General features: G+C 50.3%; 1 protein-coding gene across 1 annotated transcript in view; it reads right to left on the bottom strand.

Annotated features, from left to right (window-relative positions):
• Positions 1 to 4,885: 4,885 nt before the first annotated feature.
• The window catches only part of UNC45B (unc-45 myosin chaperone B), a 28,513-nt gene continuing 5,941 nt past the window's right edge, over positions 4,886 to 27,457 (bottom strand). Inside the window, exons 6-20 of the mRNA XM_007096054.3 lie at positions 26,364 to 26,531; positions 25,601 to 25,769; positions 23,392 to 23,562; positions 20,605 to 20,776; positions 17,626 to 17,926; positions 16,641 to 16,735; positions 16,330 to 16,471; positions 15,502 to 15,642; positions 14,200 to 14,327; positions 13,257 to 13,323; positions 12,157 to 12,270; positions 11,683 to 11,798; positions 10,684 to 10,801; positions 8,283 to 8,438; positions 4,886 to 5,283 (exon numbers count right to left, since the gene is read on the bottom strand). Of these exons, the coding sequence (XP_007096116.1) occupies positions 5,023 to 5,283; positions 8,283 to 8,438; positions 10,684 to 10,801; positions 11,683 to 11,798; positions 12,157 to 12,270; positions 13,257 to 13,323; positions 14,200 to 14,327; positions 15,502 to 15,642; positions 16,330 to 16,471; positions 16,641 to 16,735; positions 17,626 to 17,926; positions 20,605 to 20,776; positions 23,392 to 23,562; positions 25,601 to 25,769; positions 26,364 to 26,531 (2,319 nt within the window). The 3' untranslated portion in view covers positions 4,886 to 5,022. The remainder of the gene's footprint in view (positions 5,284 to 8,282; positions 8,439 to 10,683; positions 10,802 to 11,682; positions 11,799 to 12,156; positions 12,271 to 13,256; positions 13,324 to 14,199; positions 14,328 to 15,501; positions 15,643 to 16,329; positions 16,472 to 16,640; positions 16,736 to 17,625; positions 17,927 to 20,604; positions 20,777 to 23,391; positions 23,563 to 25,600; positions 25,770 to 26,363; positions 26,532 to 27,457) is intronic.

Raw genomic sequence — 27,457 nt, 5'->3', positions numbered from 1 at the left:
CTCTATGGGCTAGCCCAGCTCCCGCCCTGCCCACATGCTTTCAAGGAGGTGGATCAAAGGCAATCATTGGAAACACAACGCCTTGTAAAATAATCTCAGGAACCTGCTTGTACTGGAGACCCAAGGCTCAACCACCTCACTTGGATCCCAGAATCTTGGCTTATGGTGTGGCTGTTGCCTCTGAAATCTTTCACATTTTATGAAAGGATGTACTGGCTATGAGGAAATCGATTACCTTGGTATTTCCATGGCTTCCGGTTTGGACTTCAATACGAGAGGGAAGCAGCCCACCCATCTTGGAACCCCAAAGGTCAGTCTATAGGCAGAACCCTATAGACAAGGGAGGTGATAGACGTCTTCGCCTCTTTGTGGCTTAGTGTTTTACTGTACTGGGGCGTTTCCCTTTCTCTGTCCCCTTTATAGATTGTTCAATCGTAAAGGAGAGTACTGTGTAAGCGATCCGCATGTCTGCACCACAGCTGGTGCCTTGGGAACTCCCTCTCCACGCCTCTGCCTGCTCTCAGAACCTGGGGGAAGAGGGACGTCCAGGAACTCTGGAGACTCGCGTCCGTCTGAGCGTCCTTGGACCTGTCCGTGCAAAGGGGCCTTCGCTGTCACACCAGGCTGCCACTGCCTCTCTAGCGCCCCAGAGACCCCTCCTTTCTGTGTGCTCTGTGCTTCCCCGTGCGCGCAGGTGGTGGCGTCTGGCTTCGCTCCCTCTCCACCTGCCCCACCCGCCCGCAGCCCACGTCACCCCGGCCTTGAGACCGCCACGCTAGTCTCTCTAGGGAAGTCTCTGCAGAGGCTGGAGCAGAGAAGCGACCATGCCGGGCCCGGAGAGGAGCGCGCGGGCCAGCGCCCGCTGCAATGGTCCGCGTCCTGCAGACTGGGATCGGGAGCGGACCAGACCCCTGAGGGATGGGGAGAGGCGAGGCTTTGAGGACCTGAGCCAAGCTGCTGGAAGAACCTCCCTACCCCCTCGCCTCCCACCGCGTAGGCGTCTCCGAGGAGGCACCAGCGTGCTCCAGCCTCCCCCCGCCTGTGTCCGCTCCTTGTATTCCTGGGGCACGCCGCCGGGCTAGGGTGGCACGGAGGTGGGGGCACCGAGCTACAACAGCATCTGCCCGATCCGGGCATCCGCGCCTGGAAGGACAACAGGTGGCTATGGCGGGTGGACCCGAGTGGCCTCCCCGCTCCGGCTCCTGCGCCCCCACCCCCAGAGGATGCTTCCAGCAGGTGGGTTCCTATTTGACTTGCCCAGATGTGTGCGCCCTGTCCTCTGCCCGGGGAAGGGAGTGAGTGTGGGCGACGTGGGGGAGAAGGAGGTAGGAAATCACGCCTCTGATTCTGCAAACGCACACCCTTCCCCTTTTTGTCGTATTGCTGACATTCTTAAAGCATACGAGTCAAAGGCAGAGAGCTAGGATTTGGCTATAGATGGTGAAAGGCGCTGGTGTTGGGGTTCAGGGAAAACAAAGTCGAGCTCGTATTCTCTGGGCACTAGCGTGGTTCCAGGTTCCGCGCCACGCGCCCTGCCGGGACTCCAACATGCCCAAGAAGACGAGGGGCTCCAGAGCAAGCCGCGTGGAGAGATGATTGAACCCGCGTGTCCTGCGGACTACACACATAGTGGGGGTTCCTGGGCGGTTTAATCCAATCCTGGCTCCAGCTGCTGCTCTCACAGGCGCCCTCGGGCCAATCTGCCTCGGAACGTCGGTGTACAGAACTTTCTCCATTTCACCACCGCCCGCTTTCCTGACCAGAACCCTTACGTTTCCTAAACACACTGGGGACAGATGGCCGCCACTCCTTGGGAGGATTTGCAAATGGGAACCATGTCCCCATTCCCCGCAAGTGACCTGTGGAAGTAGAGATCCACGAATGAGGGAGCTCATCCTGGTATCACACTCCAACTGGCCCATAAGGAGCAGGGACTATCAAACAGACTAAAGGAAGGGAATTAATTAATTAATACTGACTACTCATATACAAAGAACCAGGTGCTTTGGATCCATTATTTTATGTAATCCTCACACTCTAACAGAAATACATTATTCACTTTTTTAAAAGTCTTTAAAAACACAGCGTTATACAGAAAAATGCACAAAAAATAAGGTTGATGAAAGCGAACCTACCCAGACCTGGGACACACCCACCCAGACCTAGGACACACCCAGAGACTCTCTGTGCCACACCCCCCCACTAGCCACTCCTTTCTCCCTACAAGTAAACACTAAATTGACTTTTTAAGATCGTAGGCTAGTTTTGCCTGGTTCTGAACCCATATTATGCCCTATACAGTATACTCTGGTAGGTCCAGCTTCTTTCACTGAGTATTCTGTCAGTTACCATCACATTGTAGGCAGCAATAGTTTGTTCTTTGCACTTTTGTAAGTGCACTTACATTTTGTAAGTTTGCACTTACATTGGTGTGCATTGGTGTATGCCAATGTATCCATTTTCTATGGACATTGGGGTTACTTACACTTAGGGGGCTATGATGAAAAGTGTTATCTCATGGCTATACATGTTTTCTTGGTGCACGTATTTCTGTTGGCTGCGTACTTAGGAGATGCTGACTGTGCTTGTGCTTTTAGAGGATACTGTCAAATGCCATTTTCCTAAGTGGCTGTAGCAATTTGCATGCCCACCCACAACGGATAAGAGTTCCAGTTACTCCACAGTTTCACCGGCACTTGATTTTGCCGGTGGTGGTTGTTGTTGCACATTTTTTTAAAGTTTGTTTATTTATTTATTTAATTTCTACACCCAAGGTGGGACTTGAACCCACAACCTAGAAATCAAGAGTTGCATGCTCTTCTGATTGAGCTAGTCAGGTGTCTCTGTCAGTGTTTTAAATATTAGCCATTGTGATGTGTCTACTGTGGTTTCTCATAATTTTATTTTCCATTTGCCTGATGTCTGGTAAGATTGAGCATCTTTCTATATATGTATTGGCCTCTTTTATGAAGTAACTGTTCAAGTAGTTGGCTCCAACTTTATTCTTCTTCAAGATAATCATTACTATTCTTGACTCTGTGTGTGTGTGTGTGTGTAAGTATATATATTTTTAAAACAATTTATCAGTCCCTATTCCCCAAAAGACTCAAACTTTGATTGGTATTTCACAGAATATATATATTTGGGGAGAATTTGCATCTCTATAATGTTGAGTCATCTAATCCATGATCATGGTAATATCTCTCATAGGTTGACTTTCATTTTTTCTCTCAATAATACTTTAAAGTTTTCTGCACAGAGTCCTTCAAAATCTTTCCCATGATTCATTCCTAGGCATCTGATATGTTGTTTTTTTTAATGTTTATTTATTTTTGAGAGAGAGGAACAGAGCATGAGTGGGGGAGGGGCAGAGAGAGAGAGAGAGAGAGAGACAGAATCTGAAGCAGGCTCCAGGCTCTGAGCTGTCAGCACAGAGTCTGATGCGGGGCTCGAACCCACAAATGGTGAGATCATGAGCTCAGCCGAAGTCGGATGCTTAACTGACTGAGCCAACCGGGAGCCCCATGATGTGTTTTATGTTATTATAAATTGCACTGTCTTTTAAATTTCAATTTTCTCATTGCTTGGTACAGGTATTCAGAAACACAATTGACTTTTTAAATTGACCTTGTATCTAAATTCACTTATTATTTCTAAAAGCTTACCTGTAGATATTTTCAGATTGCATTCATGTATAATCCTGCTGTATGAATAAGTTGAAAGTTGTATTTCTTGATTGTTCAATCTTTATGCTTTTTATTTCCCTTTCTTTCTTTATCGCCCTAGTTAAAACCTCCAGCACAAGGTTGAATAAAATTGGTAATAGCAAGTATTGTCTCATTCATCTCAGGGAGATCATGAGCTAGGACACTGGCTGTAGAGTTTCTGTGATCTTTGTCCGATTAAGGAAGTCTCCTACTTTTAGTTTATTGAAAACTTTTATCACAAATTGTTTAATTTTATCAAATGTTTTTCCTGCATCTATTCAGATAACCATATCATTTTTCTTCTCTATTCTGTTAATGCGATAAATGGAAATGCGATGCACGCTAGACATATTAGAGTCATCCCTGGGAGTTTTGCTGGGTCATTGAGAATGATCCTCTCTCTTCTCTCCCATAATTAGGAACTATAATAGCTATGTAAGTCTGGAGCTTCTGGGAATATCTTTCCTACCACATGGAGAGAGCCTGCCAGAAAATAAGGTCAACCCAGAGGAAATCAAAGCCAAGATATAGGTGGGGGGGGGGAGGAGTATGAGAGAGAGAGAAAGATACCCACACAGAAAGTAATGTTGGTGAGAACATTTAAACCCTGGATCTAACAATGTCAAACTTTTCCTAGATAAACAAGCTATACGAGCCAATCAACTTTCTTTTCTTAAAGTACTCTGAGTTTATCTTATTTGTACTCATTATGCCCATCTTGCTGGGATGGTTTTCCCAAGCAAATTGCAAAAATGCATATCAGGCTGTTGAACATAAACTGTATTTGCATCACAGCTGAGTGATGGGACTGGGCATGGGGCTGGGCACTGCAGCTAAAACATGCAATTCTAGGCAGTCTTACTCAAACATATGCGAGACAGGCTATGAAAACCAGCACAGCTCAACTTCCAGATAGATCAGCACTAAACCTTTATATTCACACACCCATTAGGTCCTACCTTACCACACAATCCATTTTCCAAAATGCAAAGAATTCAGCCCATTATCCTGGCTTTGGGAATGGGTACAGAAAGAATTATCCAACTTGTCTTCCCAATCACTGATGAAAATCATTCTAGGAATTTTTGGAACATGACAGATGTAAAAGACAGGGAGCAAGACAGCCAGTGAAACATCCATACTTTCCTAGGGAAAAGAGGAAGATTGACAACTCAAGAAACAGTCAAGTCTTTTCTTTTATATGGAGACTTCATTGTCACTGCTATGATCCCTAGCTGAACTGACACCCCAGGAGTTCTCAGCTTAGGACTCTTCATAGTACAGAACCAGCCCTAGCAGCCCTGTGGGCCCCTGTCTAAGACACTGGTTTAATGAAGCCATAATCCATGCACTTGATGAGACATTCCCGGGCTGTCTGAACCACTTCTGCCCTCTTCTCGTCTGGCTCTTGTTTGCCCACTACAGTCAGGATCTCCAGAAGTTCACTCTCCACCAGCTTCTTGGCCAGCTCAGCATCTGCTGCCAGCAGGTTGTAGGCAATGACCAGGCCCCGGTGTTGGACTGACAGCCGGTCGTGCAGGCAAAGCCGCTGGAGGATCTCCAACCACTGAGTTGTCTGGAGGGGAGTTGTGGATAAAGAAGGATTGGAGGAATCAGTGGAGGCACAGAGACTGGATATTCGGGACAAGATAAACCGAAGGCGCTGGTAAGGCCCAGATTCTGGGCTCTGAAAGGACAAGCACATGTCTGGTTATCTGTTGGGACTCAGTTTATGCCTATCTGAGCCCCTTGGGACTAGCTGGCTGATGCCCATCTCCTTACCAGAGCCAGGGCAAGAATTAGAAAACTAAAAAGAACTTGACATAGTCCAATCCACTTCATTTTATAAGTGGGGGAACTGAGGTCTAGGAAGTGGAAGTAACTTAGCTATGGTCACACATCTGGGAATAGTAGAGAATGAACATCCACCCATTCATTTATTTTCTTAACCATCTGAGAAGCAAAGGGACAGGCCCACTGCATGCCTAATTAGAATGGGGATGGAGAGTGTTCAGAAAGGAGAATTCTAGCCTTGAGCACATGGGCAATGACTGCTTCTTGCCAACCCAGGTGCCCTTATTTTTTTTTTTTAATGTTTATTTATTTTTGAGAGAGGCAGAAACAGAATGTGAGTGGGTTAGGGGCAGAGAGAGAGGGAGACACAGAATCCGAAGCAGGCTCTGCTGTCAGCACAGAGCCCGACGTGGGGCTCGAACTCACGAGCTGTGAGATCATGACCTGAGCTGAAGTTGGACGCTCACCTGACTGGGCCACCCAGGCATAAATTTTGGTTTTTGTCTGCTTTTCTCCTCTGGCTCATATTTGCATGAACCAGGTCCTTACATAGGCTTTTTAATTTTTTCAGAGCAATGCATAACTTACCACAAATATTCTTATAGTTGCTAAGAATGCAATATTTTCTTTTTTTATATATGTTTATTTATTTTTGAAGGAGAGAGTAAGCAGGGGAGGCGCAGAGAGAGAGGGAGACGCAAGAATCCGAAACAAGCTCCAGGCTCTGAGCCGTCAGCACAAAGCCCAACGCAGGGTTTGAACCCATGAACTGTGAGATCATGACCTGAGCTGAAGTTGGATGCTTAACCCACTGAGCCACCCAGGCACCCCTTGCTAACCCAGTGCCCTTAGAGATATGACCACCAGGCATGCCCTGGGCTTGCACTCCACCATCCCTCATCTCTCTCTCTCCTCCATTCCCGGGTGTGAAGCAACCCAACTACTGTGCGTGGGGAAGACAGGACTCCAGACCATTCTGATCGGCCCAGAAGACAGAGTTGGAGCTAAGCATAGAACCAGGAGGCTTGACTTTACAACATTCAACAGACACACATGAGCAGCAGAGTAGGAGACTTATTGGTATGGGTCTTGGAGTCAGAGAGATCAATGTTCAGGTCCCAGCTCAACCACTTAACCAAATGTGACCTTAGGTAAGTTCTGAACCTCTCCAAGTCTCGAGAGCCCCTCTGTCATCTAATACACCTACTTCTTCACATTGTTCTGATGCAGTGATATGGTGCAAGAAATTGCTTAGCGTGGTGGCCGGAGCACAGTAAAGTGCTCAACAAGGAGGCGTGGATGGGGATTATGATTTTATTCAGTAGTCCAAGCATTTCCCCTTTGCTTCCTTGTATACTTATTACCTCACCCTCCGTTTGTCAACGGGGGCAGCTTCCCACAGGCACCACTCACAGATGGGGAGACAGGCACAGGGGGAAAGGACAGACTAATTATTGGCTCTTCGGCTTCTAAGCAGATTTTGGTAAACTCTGCACCGAGCGCACCACAAGGAAAGGAAAGGAAAATTCAGCTAGCTGCGGTAGAGTTCAGGGGGAAGGTTGAATGCTGATGGGTAACTGATAACAGGTCCAGTGCCAGTGCTCCCCGGGCACAGAAATGAAGCCAAGATTTCGGAAGGAAGAAGTGGCCAGGAGAGGGTCAGCAATCTTGAAGGATTCCAATTCCTTCCCAACTACCCAGCGATGTGATCTTGAGTGGGTTACTTTTCTGCACTCAGTGTTCCTCACTGGTAAATGGGGATAATAATAACCATATCCACCACACAGGGCTGTTGGAAGGATGGAACAACTTAATCGATGTAAACATTTAGAGGAGTGTCTGCAGCACGGTAAGCGGGCGAGTCGCAGAGCACCCTGTGGGACAGATGTTGTGTGACCAGTGACTTCAGCAGAGGCCACCTCAGGGCAGCGGTTTCAAAGTGAGGTCCTCAGGGTGGAGGCACCCCACCTCTCATCTACTGATGCAGAATACCTAGGGAAAGTGTTTTCACCAGCCCTCCAGGTGATTCACACACCTCTCAGTTCTGAGAAACTTGCCTTACGGGGAAATGCTAAAGCCCAAGGACCAACCAGGATGAGCTCCATCCAGCTGAGAGACCCTTCCCTGGTGCCAGGCAGCATAAGCGCCTGTGGAACACACACACACACACACACACCACCACCACCACCACCACCACCACAAACTGTCTAAAAGAGCCTTCCTTTAAAGCAGACTTGAGTACATTTGAACCAAGATGTTTACAGTTTTTGCCTTCAGTGGAAATGATACCTACAAACTAGGTTGTTTGGTGGGCTAAAGCCATCTGCACCTTGCGTGGCCGGGTCCGCAGCTGCGTTTATACCACTTTGCTGAGATGGCCACAGTCCCACCGAAGGATCTGATCACCGCGTTCACGTGAGAGAATCTGCCATCTCTTTGCCCAACCGCCAGCTCCCTGTGGCACCCCAACCACATCCATGCTCCTCTCGGGGAGCTCGGGGGCTCCCCCACAGTAGTGTTGTGGCCATCCTCGTCATCATTCTGAACTAATGAGCTGTAAGCACCACCAAAGGCAGTGGGTGAAGGTACAGTGGGAGGGACCTGAGTTAGCACACCTGGGAGTCCCAGCCGTGGAGGTAGGGGGCCAGATGGTATAGACGCCCCTTCTTAGGTTGTAGGAACAGGTACCCAGGGGCCTGGGAAGTGTTACCACAGAGGCCGGCCTCCCCATAGAGGACCACGCAAGGCAGTCCCCTTTCCATCCCCAGGGCCCGCTCTCACCACTTGGGTCATCTTGAGGCACAGTTTCTTATGTGCTGCTGTCAGCATGGCCAGCGCCCCTGCGGCCGCGTTCTGCACCTTCTCATCGTCCTCTCCGCAGAGCAGCACCACCAGCTTCAGCCGGTCATTCCCATCGGCCAGGAACCTCTCCTGTACCTGTGGGAGGCAGGTACAGGGCTCAGAGAAAAAAAGAAAAAAACGCCCCCACCTGCCAGCGTGAAGAGGGAAAGAAGCATTGGAAGCCGTGTTCTCTGACCTAAGATCCTTTGGAGCTTTCCTTTGAGCAGCTCACCCATGCCACCTCCCCCAGGAAGTCTTCTCTGATTAACTGGAGAAAGGGGCTATAAACTCCTCCAGCTAAAAGGTTAAAGAGACTGCCGCCATCTCTGTTTGCACTTGGCTATCCACATCAGGGGAAAGGGCACAGGCTCCTGGATGGTAGGTGTTGCCCAAAGAGTCGTGTTTCACTTCCCTTTGGGGAAGCCTGGAATGTTTCTCCCACAACAGACGGGCCTTCGGGGTCTGCCATAAAATGGCTTTGCAGTCCCGGAAGGTACAGGGGCTTGGCAAGAGCAGGGGACAGAGCAAGAGCTGCTGTACCATTCAATGGGTGAAGGATGAGCTTCCCAAGGGCCCTAAAGCCAGAAGAGCCTCCTGGGGCTCAGGGCTCTGACATGTCTCAGAGCTCACTGCCGCCCTCCCCCCCCACCGTCTGCTCCACAGTAAAATCTAGTTGGTCAAATTTAAGGGCATTTTGTCGGGTCGGGTTTCCTAGAGGTGGAGCTCTGAAAGGGGTCTAAGGTCAGTCACAGCTGCCCAGGTTATGACCCGCATCTCACTGAAGCTGGGGCAGAGGTCCTCAGAGGCGAGAGTATGGCAGAGATAGTCACTGCAGTCCCCTCTCATGGGGCACAGTGGTGATTGGAAGCCGCTATATTCCCCACCGATGTGGCCATAAGCCAGTGCTCGTGATGGAATGTGAGAGGAAGTGATACGTGTCACTTCAGGCCACCATGGCGGAGTACCATAGGTGCCTTTCCCAGAGGCTCACTCCCTGTTCAAATGGAGACCACTCCCAGAGTTCCAGAGAGGGAAACAGTTCTTTTTCAGCTGGGGGGCTAGTTCTCAATGGTTGAAGAAGCCTGGATCCCAAGTCATTGCTTAGAAGCAAGCCAGCAGATCCAAATGTAAGCAAGAAATGAGGTGAGTGAGAAATGAATTTCTCTCTTGGTGGGACCACTGTATATTTTGATTTTGGGGTGTCACAGCAGCTGATGTTCCCAGGGGAAGCCTATTCCTTCTCCCCCACTCTTCCTCCCCCGACTTTCTTTGGATATACTCTTTTCTCCCACATGGCTGCCAGCCCTCCAGGCCAGCCTTAGGCCAGCTCCCTGGTGGATCCTGTTTAGCTTTTAAAATTTTTTTTAACATTTATTTATTTTTGAGACAGAGAGAGACAGAGCATGAATGGGGGAGGGTCAGAGAGAGAGGGAGACACAGAATCTGAAACAGGCTCCAAGCTCTGAGCTGTCAGCACAGAGCCCGACATGGGGCTTGAACTCACAGACTGCGAGATCATGACCTGAGCCGAAGTCAGACGCTTAACCAACTGAGCCACCCAGGCGCCCCCCCGTTTAGCTTTTTAAAAATTTATTTTTTACTTCAACAGGCTTTCGTGGGTTGGGTTTTCCTAGTATACCAGTGGGAAGATCCAAGACCTGAGTTAAGAATCAAGGGAAAACAGAGGGGTCTCACGCATGGCCTGGCCCTCATGTTCATGAAGGGCCTCAGACTTTGGCCCTACTGTTACCTCTGATGAGGTTATCCATACAGGCATAGCAGTACTCTGGCAGGTTGGAAAGAAGGCATTCATTTACCATATGGTTATAACTGGTCTCCATTACTGGACCATGAAGCCATTAGCATGTTCTGAATTCATTTTATTTTTATAAATACTGTAATTACTCTGTGAAGAACACAGTTATAGTGCATTGCAATTTCCATAGAAACAGCAATAGTTCATTAAACTGTTAACATTTAAAATATTCTAAAGTTGTTTGTACAACTGTGTTTTCTCTCATATTTTTATATATGTGGAGCTTCAATAAATGTAAGTGGTCTAGCCTCTTTTGATCTCTAAAAGACCCTGGTCTTATATTCTTCTCTGTTATGAGGTTATTCTGACATAAATAACTTAGGGAAATGGTACCTTCCACCTTGGCTGGCCCAAACTGTGGGGTCAAAGCCCCAGCTAGGAATAATACTACTTTGTGTGTTTTTCTTTGTCTCCTTGGTTCATATATTCCAATCAGAGTCCCTACAGGGAAGAGGACTGCAATCTGGGAGAGATTCAGGGGTTCCTGGGTTCACCTGCCCCATTCCCATCCTGAGCCCGCCTCACCTCCTTGTTCAATACCATGTTGCACATGCATTCAGTGGCCGCCTGCCTCAGCTGGTCGTGATTCTCAAACATGTAATTCTCGATGTCTGGCAAGGCCTTCTCCTTAAAGATCTTCTGCCTAGGGTTTGAGAGGTGGAGGAAGGGAGGCGACTGAGTCCTTTGGAGTGAGCATTTGGAGTTTTGGGCCATCCAAGGGCCACTCCACCCTGCTGGTGGTTCCCTCCCACGCCCTCATCAGGGTTTGGACAACATCGATCCCACCCCCAGCTCCAGGAGAAGCACCAAAGGGCATAAGCTAAATGATAGCATAACATCCTGGCCATAGCAATGGGGTCTTGGGTGAACATGTCACCAGGCTGGAGATTCTTCTGTATTATTGGTGCAGAAGAGAGAGTCTTTCTCTCTCTCCTGCTGGCTATGAAGCCCAGAAGATGTGAGGTCTGGAGCAACCCTTGTGATCACAATCGAGGGGAAGAGCCCATTTGATAATTAAGGCAACACAGGCAGAAGTGGACAGAAGTAGGAACGTGGGAAAAGTAGGGAAAGTGGTAAAGAAAAAGTGGGGAGGTGGGGAAGCTTTGTAACCCTTGTATCAAGCTGCACCTGCTTCTGGTCACCCCAGGCTTTTCATTTACATGAGTCCTTAAATCCCCTCTGTGCTTAAACCATTCTGAGTTGAGTTTTCTGTCACTTGCAACCAACTGAAAGAATCTCAACCCAAAGCTCTCCACTGTCTCCTTGGCTCCCAAGAAGGAATCTGTTTTATCCCCACCCATCCATCTGGATATCTTTTTTTTTACTACTTCCATCAGAAAGAAATAATATCCTTTGCCTTCCTACACTCACTATGTGCTAACTCAAAACCCTCCCACTGTTGTTTCTACCCATTGCCTTCGATCCTGTCCTCAGAGGAAAGCACACAGGGTGTGTACATGAAATTTCCACCAAACCCTGCAAGGGGCACATCTCTCCCCGCTGCTCTCTCCTCACCCCACTCACCGGAGTCTGTCACTTCGCCCAGACAGATTGGTGAGGCCCAGGAGAGCCTCGTAGTTCTGGAGCCCATCCCTCTGTGTGTCCAGAAGACTCACGAGGGGCCGCACCACCTCATACACCTGTGTGGAGGGTCAAGGAGTGAATTGGGTGGAGACCGCATTCCCCCAGACCCAAACATCAATAGATGGTGGGCTTCTGAATTTCGGAATTCCTTGCCCACCCACTGTCTGACTCAGGCAGTGACCCTGAGAGGCAGGATTACTTTCCTTACTTTGCAGATGAGATAACTGAGTTTCCAAGAGGACAGTCCCATTATTCAGAGGCAGAGCCAGGCACCTCCAATTCATTGTCCTCTCTGTGACAACACCATGCCCCCTCCCAGGCCTGGGGTAGGGTTCAAAGGGCCCTAGGAGCAAAAGAGACTCCTCCCAATGCCCCCTTCCCCCACCCCTCTGCTGCCCCGGCACCAGCACCCACCCGCTCCCCCGGAAAGGCGATGTCTGGATTGGACACGGCGGCGATCTTTGCCAGGGCATGGGCTGCCTTCACCTTGCCCACGTCTGTGCCCTCCAAAGCCAAGGGAAGCAGTGCCTGCAAGAGAGGGCATGGTCACTCTTTGGTCACAAACATCTAGAGACCTCTCTCCCCATCATCCTCCTCCTCTAGCTGCTGTCTGCCTATTCCATTAGGAGTTCAGGACAACTAGGGGCGCCTGGGTGGCTCAGTCAGTTAAGTGTCTGACTCTTGGTCTTGGCTCAGGTCATGATCTCATGGTTCATGAGATCAAGCCCCATTGACAGTGCAGAGGCTGTCTGAGATTCTCTCTTTCCCTCTCTGTCTGCCCCTCTCTCTCTTTCTCTCAAAATAAATAAACTTAAAAAAAAAAAAAAGGAGTTCAGGAAGACTCTACAACATAAACAACCCTTGAGCATCACAGAAAACCTCCCAGCACACTTTGGTGTCTTCCCCCACACTCCCCATCCATACTGTTTGTTTTTGGAAAAATAAATAGATCGACACACTGACTTTTTACTTCCTGACTAAGTCAAACCTAATCATCACGGCAGACACTTACTGAGCACCTACTATGAACCAATACTTTAAGAGTATTTCTGTAATCCTTGTGACATTCTGCAGAGTGAATGTGTGATCCCCCTTCCCATTTTACAGATGAGGAAACCGGGGCTCAGGGAGACAGTCATTTGCCCAAAGTTATCCAGCTAAAAAGGGGATGAGCAAGGACCCAAAGACAAGTCTTCTACAGCAACATCCACGGTCTGTGTATCTGTACCTTGCTTCCTTCCCATAGCAAGGAGCATGAATGGGATTCCACAGTAAATCCCATGACACACCGTAAGATCAGGCAGAAGTTGATTTGGGACCATCCGCACAGATAGGACAGATACTTGAATGACAGTGTTCCAAGGAGGTTAGGTTGGAGCAAGCATATTTTATTTTTGGACCAGGCAAAGAGCATGCACACACACACACACACACACACACACACACACACACACAGTTGCTCCTCCCCAGTGGATCATCTTTTAGGATGGCAAGAACCTTATCCCACCAATTACCTTGCCACCACCTTGAGCCACAATGGTTCCTCGGTCTTTTGGGTTATCACACAGCGCCAGGAATACCCTGTAGGGCAAGGATAAAGGACACATCATGTGAACCTTTCCCAGGCATCAGCAGGCCAGCCAGTCAGACCCAGTGAAGCCCTGGAAAGTACTGCACCTGCCCCATCATTAGGCAGCTTGGCAAGATACTGCCGTGGATGTAAGGAGCTGGGGAGAAAGTAAAGCCAAGTGAGCAGCAAAGAGCCCTCATCCCTATTTGGGAAGGCAACAAATGGCTCCCTGCTGCCCATCAACCGGGAGAAACTCTTCAGTGCAGATGCAACCCAGGACCTCTGTGATCTGACCCTCATCCCCCTCTCTGGTCCTACTAGCATGGCTCCCTCCTGTGCTCTCCATGCTCCAGACATGCTGCAGGAGAATCTCATCTCACTGACTCCTTCTCCCTCCGTCCCCTCTGCCTGGAACTCTTCCTCCCTGGAACTTAGGTGGCTCCTTTTCTTACCTCGTGGTTCCATTGAGTTACCACATCATCCAAGAGGCCTATCCTGGCTGCCCTCCCACCTCCCCTCCAGTTGGCTGGTGGGTGCCACTGCTTGTGCTCCAACCAACCCTTTGTATTTGCCCCATCATGGCACCCGATGCATCGTATTGTACCTGTGAGCCTGTCTGCCTCCCCATCTTTGGAATAGCAGGTCCCACTCGGGGCCTGGGAGGCAGCTAACCAGGATGGACAGTGACCTCTTTCCTCCCGATGCAAACCTCCACCTGGGATCACCTGCCCTGCCACATCACTCTTCAATGTCAATCTCCTCCGTCTCCTTTCCAGATCCCTCCAAGGGCTCATTCCCTCATTGACTTCCCTGTTATCTCTATCTCCCTGCCCAGCCTCTCACCCCCAGCTCCCTCAGACCCCAGCCCTTGCCCACTGCAGCCCCACCTGGCCAGCAGCTCTTTGGTCTGGTCGGTGAGAATGGCACTGTCTGCTTTCACCATGCAGGCCAGGGCAGAGGTGACACCAGCCTTCAAAAGCCGCTTCACACGCATGTCTATAAAGTCCTTCTTGTCCTGGGGAGACAAAAGGGTAGCAATGGGGAAAGAGCCCAGGCACCAGGCCAATCTATACTGGAACTAAAGGTGGTGCATTTCTGACTGCTTATGGCAGGCTGAATAATGACCTCCAAAGATGTCCACATCCGAATCCCCAGAACCTGTGAATATTACCTTACATGGCAAAAAGGACTCTGCAGATGTGATTAAATCAAGGATCTTGAGACAGGGAGATAATCTTGGATTATCTGGGTAGGCCCAGCATAATCATGAGGGTCTCAATAAGAGGGAGGCAAGGAGGGGGCACCTGAGTGACTCATTTAGTTGAATGTCCGACTCTTGGTTTCGGTCCTGGTCACGATCTCATGACCTGTGGGTTCAACCCCCACATTGAGCTCTGTGCTGACAGATTTACAAAAATCTAAATCTTTTACTGGCTGGAAATACCTATATGTTCATATTCAAACCATGTACAAAGCATACCCTTGAGTGCAGGGAATCACTGGGGAGGGCCCTAAGGAGATTTTGTAACGTCTGGGCTACCGCTGACGGACCTCTCTCCCCTGTCTCATTATTTCTACTTAACACCCAGATCCCCAAAGCCAGATATCCCAGGAAACAAAATTTCTGTAATTGTTGGAAACATGAAATATACGGTCTGATGTTCATGAAACCAGCAATATAAATTGCAAAATGTTCATCGTAGCTCCATTTGGTTTTTCAGACTAATGGTTGGATCCTCACTCCCCACTCCCCATAGAACATTAAAAGTAAGGGGGAGGGGCGCCTGGGTGGCTCAGTCGGTTGAGCTTCGGCTTAGGCTCAGGTCATGATCTCGTGGTTTGTGACTTCGAGCCCCGCGTCTGGCTCTGTGCTGACAGCTCAGAGCCTGGAGTTTGTTTCGGATTCTGTGGCTCCCTCTCTCTCTGCTCCTCCCCCGCTCGTGCTCGTGCATGCGCGCTCTCTCTCTCTCCGTCTCTCTCTCTCAAAAATAAACATTAAAAAAAATTTTTTTAAATAAGGGGGAAATGAGCGTCATCTAATGGGAGGGATTTGCCATGATCATCTTCAAATTATTTGTGTCCTGTGCCAAATCCTCCCAAGCACATACACACAGCACCCAGACATCACTGTCCTTCGGTTCCACCTCTCAGCTGGCCTGGTGACCCTCCAGCATCATCCCTATCCTCACCTTAGGGTGCTCCTCAGGCACGTGCTGCTTGGAGAACTTGGCGAGCTGCACCAGCTCGGGGATTACCTCCTTGACATCATAGCTGTTGGTGCAGTTCACCAGGGTGGTGGCCACAGAATACAGGATAGTCTTGTCTGTGGTCTGGATTTACCGGGTGAGGGGAAGGAAGGGAAAGGCAGAAAGGAAACTTTAGAACAAATCTCTGCTTCCAAGACGGTCCCCTGGCCTGGTTGGTGAGTTGGTTTGGGAGGAATATGGCTGGTGCTGCCCAGCTTGGAGGCAAGCAGGCGGCACAGAGGGAGGAGGAACCAGCTCTACTCAAGCAGGGTGGGCAGAAATTTCTCCTGCACCTGCAACAGCACCCCTGGGAGCACAAATGGGCACCCTTTTGGTACTCTGTGCCTCTTTCAAAAGCCCAGTCCAACACGCTTTGCCATGGGTTGGGGTGGGGGCTGGACCCCTCTGGTCTGTCCCTGGTGATAACTTCCTCCTCCCTTTGGTGGTGGAAAAGAGCCAGGGATTGGCCCAGTGCTGGGAAGGAGGGAGGGGCCCAGAAAGGGCTAGCCACTTGCTCTCAGTCCCTCAGGACCTCACCGTCCTCTTATTCATCTTCCCACTGCCTGGCAGCCACAAAGAATCATGAGCCCATTTTATGGTTGGGTAAAATGAGGGCCAGACAGAGGGAAATAACTCATCTGGTTTACGTGGGCAGTAGGGGCAGGGCCAGGATAAAGACACAGGAGTCCAATTTCCCAGGCTCAGGGGAGGACCCTGTGAGCCTGAATCCAGTAGACCTTTCCTGAGGCCAGAGGTCAGGGCCACACTTGCCTTGGCCAGCTCAAACATGGCCTGCAGGGCAGGGATGTCCTGGACAAAGTCGTCTTTCACGTCAGCATCCAGTGTGAGGTAGGCCAGGCCCTCCACTGCCCATCGCCGCGTCCGGGTATCTATGGACGCGTTGCACAGCCACCTGGAAATCGGGGAGGAAGAGCGCTGGGGAAGAGTGCCATGGCTCCGGTCAAGATGGTGGAGCCATTTCAGGTTAGTGGGTAGCAGGTGAGGAGCGTTTCACAATGTGGCCCCACTAGAGCACACCCCAGAGAGGAGATGGTGGGCCCAGGGAAATAGGACCCCCTTACTTGCGACACTGTTTGGCCAGCTTCTCTGTCGACCCTTCAGCAAACTGCCTGAGGCCATAGTCTGTACCACCTGCAGAGCCGAGCTTACAGAGCCCCTGGGGAGGAAGGGAAACGCTGGTAGAATCAGAGACACTTGGGGACAAGGCCTTGCTCAAACTCGTCCCTTTGCCCCTTTTTCTTTGCCTCGATAAACCTCTGTGCATACTACAAACCTCAGCTCAGGGGTCACCTCTTCCAAGATGCCTTCCCTGAGGCTTCCAGGATAGGGCAGATGTGCCCAAAAGCTGGAGTTTTTACTCTGCCCCTTTCCACCACCATTTTGACCCCACAGATGGCTCTGTGTCTGTTGTCTTGCAAAATGAGCACAAGACAATACTAATCTTATCAGAAACTGCAATGGTGAAAGATATTGGCAGACAGACCTTGTATGTAACAAACTCAGACGTGCAGAATTTCCTCAGGGAGAAACTGCACTCTTATTGGGAAAACAGGCCTTCCGTAAGAGAAAACTCATGGTGGCAGAAGCTATAACCAGCTTGTTTTAAAAACTGATACAAACAACAACCACAAAACAGATCAATGACTCCGATCCTCACTGTAATTGTTTACAAGCAGAGTAAAAGACCCACGAAAATACTTTCTGTTCAATGAAATTGGAAAAAGTGAAGCCGGTCATCTGTGCCACCTAGAAACTGATTAAGGAAACAGACTTTTTAGAGTTTGCTCTGAAAATACCGGTTGGACAGAAGCTCCTCGGTGTCAGCGTTGTTGAAAAGCGTGGAGGCAAAGGTCCCCAGGGTTAAACAGCAGTGCCCACCTTCCTGAATCTCCATTCTCACAGCCTCCTACTTATCACCCTGCTCTGCGGGGGCCCATGGATAGGGCTGAGCGCCCCCTACTGCACGGTCTTCTCACGGATGGGGCCACCCCTCACTCATCTTGGTGCCCCTGGTGCCCCGGCACGAAGCCTGCTACCAACACTCACCACCAGTGTGCGGATCTTGATCTTCTCGTTTTTGGTGGTCTTGTAGATCTCTTTGAGCAGCGATACGCCATTGGTGATGATGAAGGTGGCGCGGCTGAGCTTGGTGGAGGCATGGATGAGGGCCTCCACGGCCACCAGCTGGTCTACCTCACGCTCCGAGCCACACAGGGCTACCATCATCTCCATCACACCTTTCAGTCCCAGCAGCTGATTGCCCAGGTCAAAGGGGCCTTGCAGGATCCCCGACACTGTCTGAATGGCAATCACGTTCTTGTCCATGTCCTGGGGGTCAAACTTGCTCCTAAAATAGAGGGAAGGTGGTTAAGAGAACTGGCTGAAGGTGGGTGGGAAGAGTGTGGGATCTGAGGGGCAGACAGACTTGAATTCACAACCCGGATCCACCACTCGTGTGCCAGGTGACCTTGGGCAATCCACGGAAGCTCAGCTTCCTGACCCATAAACTGACAGTAGTAGTCTTACTACTTATCAGAGTTATGAGGAGGACAAGTGATATAACAGACGTGCCATGGGCTGTGTCCCCCAAGAAGCACACGCAGAGGGATGGGGATTGACATGTGAGAAGTTTATTAGGGAGAGTTCTTGGGATCAGTTCATGGGGAGAAGGGAAGGAAGCAAGACTGAGCATTGGGACACACTAGGCTGCGACTCAGTCACCAGAAAGCCTCCGCCTGTAATGAGTGCTACAGCTGGGACACACACCCAGGCTGTTTCTAGTTGGGGGGGAGGGACAAGTCATTGGATGCTGGCCACCCTGGGAAGGGTGAAGCGGCTGTCCCCAGCTGAGGCAGGTCCCAAGGAAAGGTTGCGGGTGACAGCTGTCAGTCAACAGGCTTCCCAGCAGCTGGGCCGTCTAGTGGGACAGAACAGCAGCCACAACAACACAAAAGGGCCTACTGTGGAGCCCGGCACGCTGCATCACTCTGCGATGTGACCAAGTCACGCAGTAGCCGGAGGTGGTGACTCCCCCGTCTGGTCCCAGTCCCTTCCCCCAGTGGGTGAGGCTTCTGCCTTGCTTTTGGAATCTACTACCATCTACCCTGTGGGAGAATCTCCGCATGGGGATGTCACTCATGACAAGTCCTCTGATCTTTTGGTGATCTGCCACGGTTGGTTTGATGGGAGGGATCAGGGCAGACGGGCATAGTGGAAATGCAGCTGTTATGAATGAAAGAAAGAGGGCGACCCGGACTAGGCAGGAGAACCTCAGATCAAGCAGGAGTCGGAGACCCGGGCTCTGGTCTCACATCTGCCTCTGCGAGGCTGGATGACCTGAGCAAGTCCCTGTCGGAGAGAAGGCAGCTTTGGAAGCTCCAAGAGCCCCTCTGGTTCTGACATTCTGCATCCTGTACCTCCTGTCTCCACTTCCGCCAGGGAAGCCAGAGCCTTTCACAATCAGTCAGGTCTGCCCTCTGTGCTGGTTCCACTCACCCCGGCCCCTGACAGAGCAGGGTAGGGATTACACCCTTTGTGCTGGGGGGAGGGAGGAGGTCTCTTCAGGCGCCTCAGAGACTCACTCAACCTCCATGACTGGTCCAGGGGCTGGTGGCTGGTCCAGGGACAGGCCTGTGCAGAGGCAACATTCCACAGGATGGCTGGGAGGGGCCCTCCTTCAAAATCCTCTGCCCTCACAAGGTCTGGCTAGGTGACAGTTACTGGAACTCAATTTGGGACCTCATGAGAGACTCAAGAAGTTAGCTGCCAAAGCTGAAGCTGAGGTAGAGAAAGACCAGAGAAGCCCTGAAGAGCTTTCAGGGAAACATTCGGGGGTCAGGTGAAGCGACGGGATTGAGCAGGAGCTGGCAAACCTTGGCTGCTTGGCCAAGTCCGGGAGGCTAAGAATGGTTTTCATGATTTAAGGGTTTTTATTTATTTATTTATTTATTTTTAAAGGGTTTTTTTTTTTAAAAGTATACGCTAGAGGGCTGCACATCCCAGCAAATATAAAATATTTCCTCCAGCCCTTTAGAGGAAAACTGTGCCAACCCCTGGAGGGGAGAAAGGAAAAGCAGAGTGGCTCCACTCTCCCAAGACTCACCTGGGATACTTTTTAAACATGTAACTTCCTGAGCCACATCCCAGACTACTGAGTCAAGTAGGGTCCCAGAAATCTGAATAATCTACAAGTCTGAGGATCATTGGAATAAAGGATTAAAAGACCGCGTAGCAGTGGGAGGGAATGGGAGAGGGCACACAGAAAAAAGAAACGGAGACGCAGAGAGAGCATCTGAGTCACAATGATGGTTGAGTGACAGTGGGGAGACCCAGAGTTCCACTGTTGAGAGTCCCAGGCTCCTGTCTAGTCTCTGCAAGGCCACACAGCGCTTAAACCTGACAGAGCCCGGTCTCGCTCCCTCCTTGATAAGCGGACATTTGTTCCTTCAACCACAGGAGCTTGTAGTAGGTTTAAAATAAGCCCCAAAATATTTGACACTCTTCTGTGCAAAAGGTAGAGCCAAATTCCCCCCCTCTTAAATGTAGACCATCCTTAATGACTTGCTTCTCATGCATAGAATGTGGTGGAAGTGATCGTGTGTGACTTCTGAAGCTAGATGATAGAAGACATTGCCGCTTCGGCCTTGCTCTCTTGAATCACTCACTCTAGGGGAAACCAGCTACCACGTGGTAATGACACGGGGAGGTCCACACGGGGAGGAACCGAGGCCTCCCGCCAACAAGCGGCACCAACATGCCATCCATATGAGTGTACCACCTTGGAAGCAGTTCTTCCAGCCTCAGTCAAGCCTTCAGATGACTGCAGCCCAGGACGACATGTGACTGTAAGTTCGTGAGAGCCCCACAGCCAGATCCACCCAGCCTACCCACTCCCAAACTGCTGTCAAACTGTGAGATAATAAATAGTTGCTGTTATTTTAAGCTGCTCCATTTTGGGGTGTTTTGTTACACAGCCATTGATAACTAATACAGAGCCCGACCCCGCGGGACATCCAGGAGACTCACGTGATGTACTCCTCACAGATCTTGCGGAAGTGATCACGCTCTGGGTCACAGCGCAGGTCATCGTAGAGCTTGTTGATGAGGATAGAGGCCAGCATGCGGGTGTTGTCAGTCAGAGGCAGGCAGGATGGAAGATCTGGAACCTGCCCCACCACCTTCAAGATCTTCCTCAGGCCTGCAGGGCAGATGATGGCAAGTGTCAGATTCCTGCTGGGTCTCTCCTCACAAACACACCCTCTCACCGTCTTAACGCCACCTTCTCTCCAGCCTGCCTTTACACAGCACATGGCTTATCCAGAGTGAAGGGCACTGAAATGGGGCCAAGAGGCCCGGGCTCTACACCTAACTCTGCCCCTAGGTGAGCAATCCACCTCCCACTGTGGTAGTTGATCTCAGAGGACTGAGTACCAGTGTTAACATTCGATGGTATAACCTTCCTCAAATACTATTTGATATTCTCTCTTCCCCAGGTCTCAGTTTCTGTAAAATGGGAACACTGCTACCTACCACAGAGAGTTTGAGGACTCAGTGAGGTGATGTATGGTAACCATTTGGGGCCAATCCAGACACATCATTATCACTCAATACACATTTTTTTTTATTTAGTAAATGCTACATTTGCTATTTATGATCGCTATCTCTTCTCTCTTCTGTGGAAGAATCTTCAGTGACTTCCTATTACCCATCAGGTTAATTCGATCATTGCGTATTTGTTGAATAAATGAATGAATAAGTGGATAAATCAACGGGCAATTTTTAGCCACTGAATACTGAAATAAAGGACACAATCCTCTTCTCAAAAAGTTCAGAACGCAATAAGGAACAGTCACATAAAGATTATAGTAAGGTGTAATGAGGACAGCAGGTGTGATAAAGACAGAGTGGTTAACACTGCAGATGGGGTGATTTGCTCCAACAAAGAGTTGTAAATTATTTTGAGCACTTACTATGTGCCGAGAGCTTCATACACATTACTCCATTTAATCCCAACAAAAAACTACTGGTTAGAAATCATAATTCCCATTTTTCAGAGCAGAAAACCAAGGCATGGAGAAGTCAACTAAGTTGCCCAAAAGCAACTTGCAGCTGGCAAGTGACATTGTAACGGCACTCTCCCAGCAACGTCTGATTTCAATGCCCACGATATTAACAGTTATGTTGTGCTGCCTCTGGGATAACTGAAAGCTTGACTTTGGAGCCAGGTTTTGGGAGTGGCTAGGAGTTCGTCAGACCTTAGCTGGTGCAGATAAGTGGGAAGAGGTAGATGCTGGGAGGCATGAAACTCTGGATGTTAGGAGGGAATTAAAAGTGCTCAAGGGCACCTGGGTGGCTCAGTTGGCTAAGCATCTGGCTCTGGATTTCAGCTCAGGTCATGATCTCACTGTTGTGAGATCAGGCCTCAGATTGGGCTTTGTGCTGAGCGTGGAGCCTGCTTGGGATTCTCTCTCTCTCTCTCTCTCTCTCTCTCTCTGCCCTGTGTGTGTGTGCATGCACGCTCTCTCTCAAAATAAATAAACTTAAAAAAAATGTCAGCAGTATGTTTTCTGCCCTGCATACTTTACCACCCGCACAAAAGCACTGGCAGGGCTGGGGAGTCATGGGAAGCAGTTGATGAACCAACCCAAACTCCCAGCCCGGGTCTCAAAGAGAGCCAGTGAATGCACCTGCTTCACTTCCCACCACCTCCCCAATGCCCATCCCCCATGCTTCCCTTCCATTCCCACACATGCTTTGAGCATCTCATTCCTCTTCCTCTAGGATACTCTGGACCTCTTCCTCATCCATCATTGCCCTTCCCTGAACCCAAACGCTCACTTTTGGCTGGATGTCCTGATGGTTCCCAAGGCAAGTCTCCCAGACCAGCTTGTACAACACACAACCTCAACAAGGCATCTTTTCACTAGTGTGACAGGATTTGTACATCCATGTTCTGTTTACCCAAGAGCTACTTATTTTGGTGCCTGGAATAACAAATATTGCTTCCCACCTGCCCTACCCATTAGCTTGTGGTTGGACGTAGGTCCTCTCGCTGAGAGAAAGAGGTCTGCTGTTCACCCTTTGTAATGGATGCAGAAAAGACCAGAACTGGGAAGGGGAGGGGAAGTGTTGAGGGAGAAGGTTTAAGCACTAGAGTCATTTGTTAAAGTGCACTTTGCTGAGATCTGTGCAAACCAAACAAGGAAGCACAATATCATAAGAGGATACGTTTCAAGCCGGTGAAAGCTAATTTGAACCTTGTAGATCAAAGGATGGTCTATATGTCATCCAACCTGTGGGAGTTCATCACAGTAGATGATAAAGCCATGGGTGTGATTCCTGAACAATTAAAGTTGACTTGGGACAAGGGTAACCCCCCCGGAGCTGACACATATAATGGCCATCTGCTAGAACCTATATATGGGATAGTAGATGCCAATTCTCCCTTCCAGAAGGCCTGTGAAGTATTTTGCCAACCAAGGGACTTCAGGAACATTATCCTATGGTTGGTGGGGTCCTCTTTGCTTTTGGCATTGCCCCCGCTTGTCAGGTAACTCCGCCCAGCTGTTTTTGGGTGTGTTTGGACATTGTCTGGGTGTGTTCGGGCCCCGAATTAAGAGCCCAGTCTTGATCAGTATCCCCACCAGCCTGCTGGTGGGTTCTAACTGCTAACGCCTTTTCCTGGTTTTTCAGTTGGGACTGAAGACTTCTCCCAGACAAGGGCCACACCTCTTCTGCCGTCTGCTCAGTGCCAGGTACTCTGGTGCCCACGTGAAAGGCTGGAGCGAGCCCCAGACCCTCCCACCTCCTCACCGTTATCCACCACATAGATGGTGCGTGAGTTGTCGTGAATGGCGAGGTCCTTCCTGGGGACGTTCTTATTGAGCAGGTTCATGGCCTGGTCCCTGCCCTGGCCAGACACCTTCTTACTGACCAGCATGTCAAGCAGGTGGTTGGTTATCTGCTTTAGGTCCTTCTTGGTATCTAAGGAAGGAGAGGATGGGGTAAATAGAGAGTAGGGAATCTCAGGTCTATAGGACCAAGAATGGCAGAGGCTTCTAGAAGGACTCTGGAAATATGGAATCCCCTGCATCCCGGATGTTGGAATTTCCCAGGAGAGTATAGAATTGCCCATCTCACCCCCCAAAAAGGAGACAAATCCCTAAACATTACCCCCCAGTGGCCCTCCAGCCACTGTGCACACTGACTTTTATAACAGCCCATGCCATCCTTGAATAGCTCTGGTTCTTAGAAAGTTCTTTATTCCAAAGCATGACTGGCAGAGAGCCAGGGACACTTCATGTAGCTCTTTATAAACTGATTTAACAAAATGTTTTCCAGACAAGAAATTTATACTCCTTACAGACATCTTACTCCCTGTAGATTCAGGCATGCTGGGAGCCTGCATTCAAGCCTCAGAAGGGATGCCAGGTCTTCCCCACCTGCTGGGGGATTAAAAGATAAATGCTTTTTCTTGCTTTTGCCCTGTCTGACTTCCCTGCATCTTAGGGATTTTTGTTCTCATTCTAGGTTGGATCCCAAACAGGCAGGAAGGCAGGCAGGGAGGGAGAGAGGCAGAGAGGCAGGGAGGAAGGCAGGCAAGGAGGGAGGCAGGCAGTGAGGCAGGCAGGAAGGCAGGGAGGCAGGGAGACAGGGAGGCAGGGAGGGAGGAAGGGAGGAAGGCAGGCAGGAAGGGAGGAAGGCAGGCAGGGAGGGAGGCAGGGAGGCAGGGAGGCAGGCAGGGAGGCAGGGAGACAGGGAGGCAGGGAGGGAGGAAGGCAGGGAGGGAGGCAGGGAGGCAGGGAGGAAGGCAGGCAGTGAGGCAGGCAGGGAGACAGGGAGACAGGGAGGCAGGGAGGGAGGAAGGGAGGAAGGCAGGCAGGAAGGGAGGAAGGCAGGCAGGGAGGGAGGCAGGGAGGCAGAGAGGGAGGAAGGCTGGCAGGGAGGGAGGCAGGCAGGGAGGCAGGGAGGGAGGGAGGCAGGCAGGGAGGGAGGCAGGCAGGGAGGCAGGGAGGTAGGAAGGCAGGCAGGGAGGGAGGCAGGCAGTGAGGCAGGCAGGGAGGCAGGGAGACAGGGAGGCAGGGAGGGAGGAAGGCAGGCAGGGAGGGAGGCAGGGAGGCAGGGAGGAAGGCAGGCAGTGAGGCAGGCAGGGAGACAGGGAGACAGGGAGACAGGGAGGCAGGGAGGGAGGAAGGGAGGAAGGCAGGCAGGAAGGGAGGAAGGCAGGCAGGGAGGGAGGCAGGGAGGCAGGGAGGCAGGGAGGCAGAGAGGGAGGAAGGCTGGCAGGGAGGGAGGCAGGCAGGGAGGCAGGGAGGGAGGGAGGCAGGCAGGGAGGGAGGCAGGCAGGGAGGCAGGGAGACAGGGAGGCAGGGAGGGAGGAAAGCAGGCAGGGAGGGAGGCAGGCAGGGAGGGAGGCAGGCAGGGAGGGAGGAAGGCAGGCAGGGAGGAAGAGAGAGAGGCAGACAGGGAGGGAGGGAGGCATGCATGGAGGCAGGGAGGGAGGCAGGCAGGGAGGCATTGTCTGGACGTGGGGCTCAAACTGCAAGATCAAACTGCAAACTGCAAGATCATGACCTGAGCCCAAGTCAGAAGTTTAACCAACCGAGCCAACCAGGCACCCGTCTCCATGATTTGGGCTACTCTAGATACCTCACATAAGTGGAATCAAACAGTACTTATCTTTTTGTCACTGGCTTATTTCACCTAGCATAACGTCCTCAAGGTTCATCCATATTGTAGCACATGTCAGAGTTTCCTTCCTTTTTAAGGCTGAATACTATTCCATTGTGTGGACGTACCACATTTTATTTACCCATTCACCCGCACATGGACACTTGAGTTGCTTCCACCTTTCAGTTATTGAAAATGATGCTCCTATGCCTCTAACACTCTTTTAATTAGAAAATAAATATAAAAATAAAACCAGGCCACCTCCACCTACAGGGAATGATCTGTCTAAGGTGGCAACCGACTCTCCCTGGCCCCCACCCCTGTGGAAAAAAACCTGAAGAATCCCTCCTACCTAAGACCAGCGCTTCCTCCTTCCCTTGATGTTCTCGTTTGTCCTCTCCTGACAGAGAGTCGATGACAGCCTGGAGCAGGTTGCAGACGGCCAGAGACATCTCCTCGTTCTCCACGGCCATGAGGCTACAGATTCTGTCTATCCGGACGGCATGGAGAATCACTGTGGCCTATACCCCCAGCAAGAACGAGTCAGCTGCCCGCCCCTCTCTTCCAGCTGCCATGCAGGTTAGGAAGTGGGTGACGTCCATCCCCACCATGCCCCTGCAGTAGGGAACTAAGCCCAGGCAGCCATGCCTCACGGGGCCCATGGTCTAGGCAGGATCTTGACACAAGCCAGGCCCCTTTCCAGAGGTTTAAGCCTGGGCCGTCCAATATAGTAGCCACTTTGCCACATGGGGCCCTTGAGCACTTGCAATGTGGTGAGTCTAGGTTGAGATGTGCTTTACGCGTAAAATATACACGGGCTTTGGAAGACTTAGGACGATACAATGTAAACTGTCATAACCTTTGCATTCAGCTCTTCCTCATAAACTTTCACTAGCCTTATCTTTGCATAAATGCATTTCCAGCTCAAAGGGAAATGCAGAGGATCAATCTCTGTTGATCCGGGACCGTACAATCGAGGATGGCGGGGGGTGGGGGGACACTCTCCACTTGGCATCTGGGTCTATTTATGCCACCCACTAACTGTCCACATGTCGCCCTCCAGATCTTCTGCCTGGCAGCCACCTGTGCCGCCAGCCCCACACCCAGGCCCTCACCCTAGCTCGGTGGCCACTGCACATGCCCGACAGGGTCCGCACAGCCGCTAGCACCAGCTCGGGCCTCTTGGTGTCCACAAGCTGCAGCAGCAGGGCCACTCCGTTGTTCTGGAAGATCCTCTCGGCCCCTGCTTCTTCACGCCCCAGGACGATGAGGTTGTTGGCAGCCTGAGGAGGGAGGACATGATGAGGGGGAGGGGGAGGTTTGGCTATCAAGGCCTCGGGCAGGGGCCAAGTGCAGGGGCTGGTTGAGGACTTGGTTTCCAAAACATCTTTATACTGGGTTCTTCCCCTACAATCCTGCTCCCAGAGACCTAGCCTAGGAACATGACACAACAGAAGAAACAAAGTAACTGACATACAGCCCAACTTGATGAGATATACTGTAGCCACGAAGCCATAAATGAGATCACCCAGCAACCTGGAAAAAACATTAGGAAGTAGGTTCACTCTGATTGCACTTACGCCATAAACGAGATCACCCAGCAACCTGGAAAAAACATTAGGAAGTAGGTTCACTCTGATTGCACTTACATTAAACAAAACCGTGTATGTATGCTTACGGATAAGTACTAAACCAAGGTATTGAAGTCTTAAATTATTTAAACAAGAAGGCCATTAGACTGAGTGGCATTAATGCCCTAGTAGCTAATGTAAGCAAACCCAAATGGAAGCCTGTAATGTCTCAAGGTTAAGAAATCGAAACTTAAGAACAGTCAATCACAGCCAACTAGGCTTTCCCAAATAATGTAACTGCTTAAGCTATAGCCAATCAAATAATTGCATTGCTTTCTTTCCACCCATGTCTTTCTAGAAGCCTTTCCCCTGGCTCCTGTAGGTACAATGCTCCTAACCACTTCCTGTTTTGCTGCTACCCCACTTGAATCAATTTTGCCCAAATAAAACCTGAAAATTATGAATATGCCACGGTTTACCTTTTAACAGAAGTGAATTGTTTTCTTTTAAAAATTTTCCCTTGAATATGGTTTCAGCATTTTGGGTTTGCTTGTTTACCTGTTCTGGGCAATCTGAAGTTACAGGCATTCTCAGGGAGGTGGTGGTTGGTGGGCAGACAGCGCAGGAGAGGGGTCTCA

Source organism: Panthera tigris, chromosome E1 (assembly GCF_018350195.1).
Source record: "Panthera tigris isolate Pti1 chromosome E1, P.tigris_Pti1_mat1.1, whole genome shotgun sequence".
NCBI classification, from domain to species: domain Eukaryota; kingdom Metazoa; phylum Chordata; class Mammalia; order Carnivora; family Felidae; genus Panthera; species Panthera tigris.
This window is presented reverse-complemented; position numbering and strand designations above follow the sequence as displayed.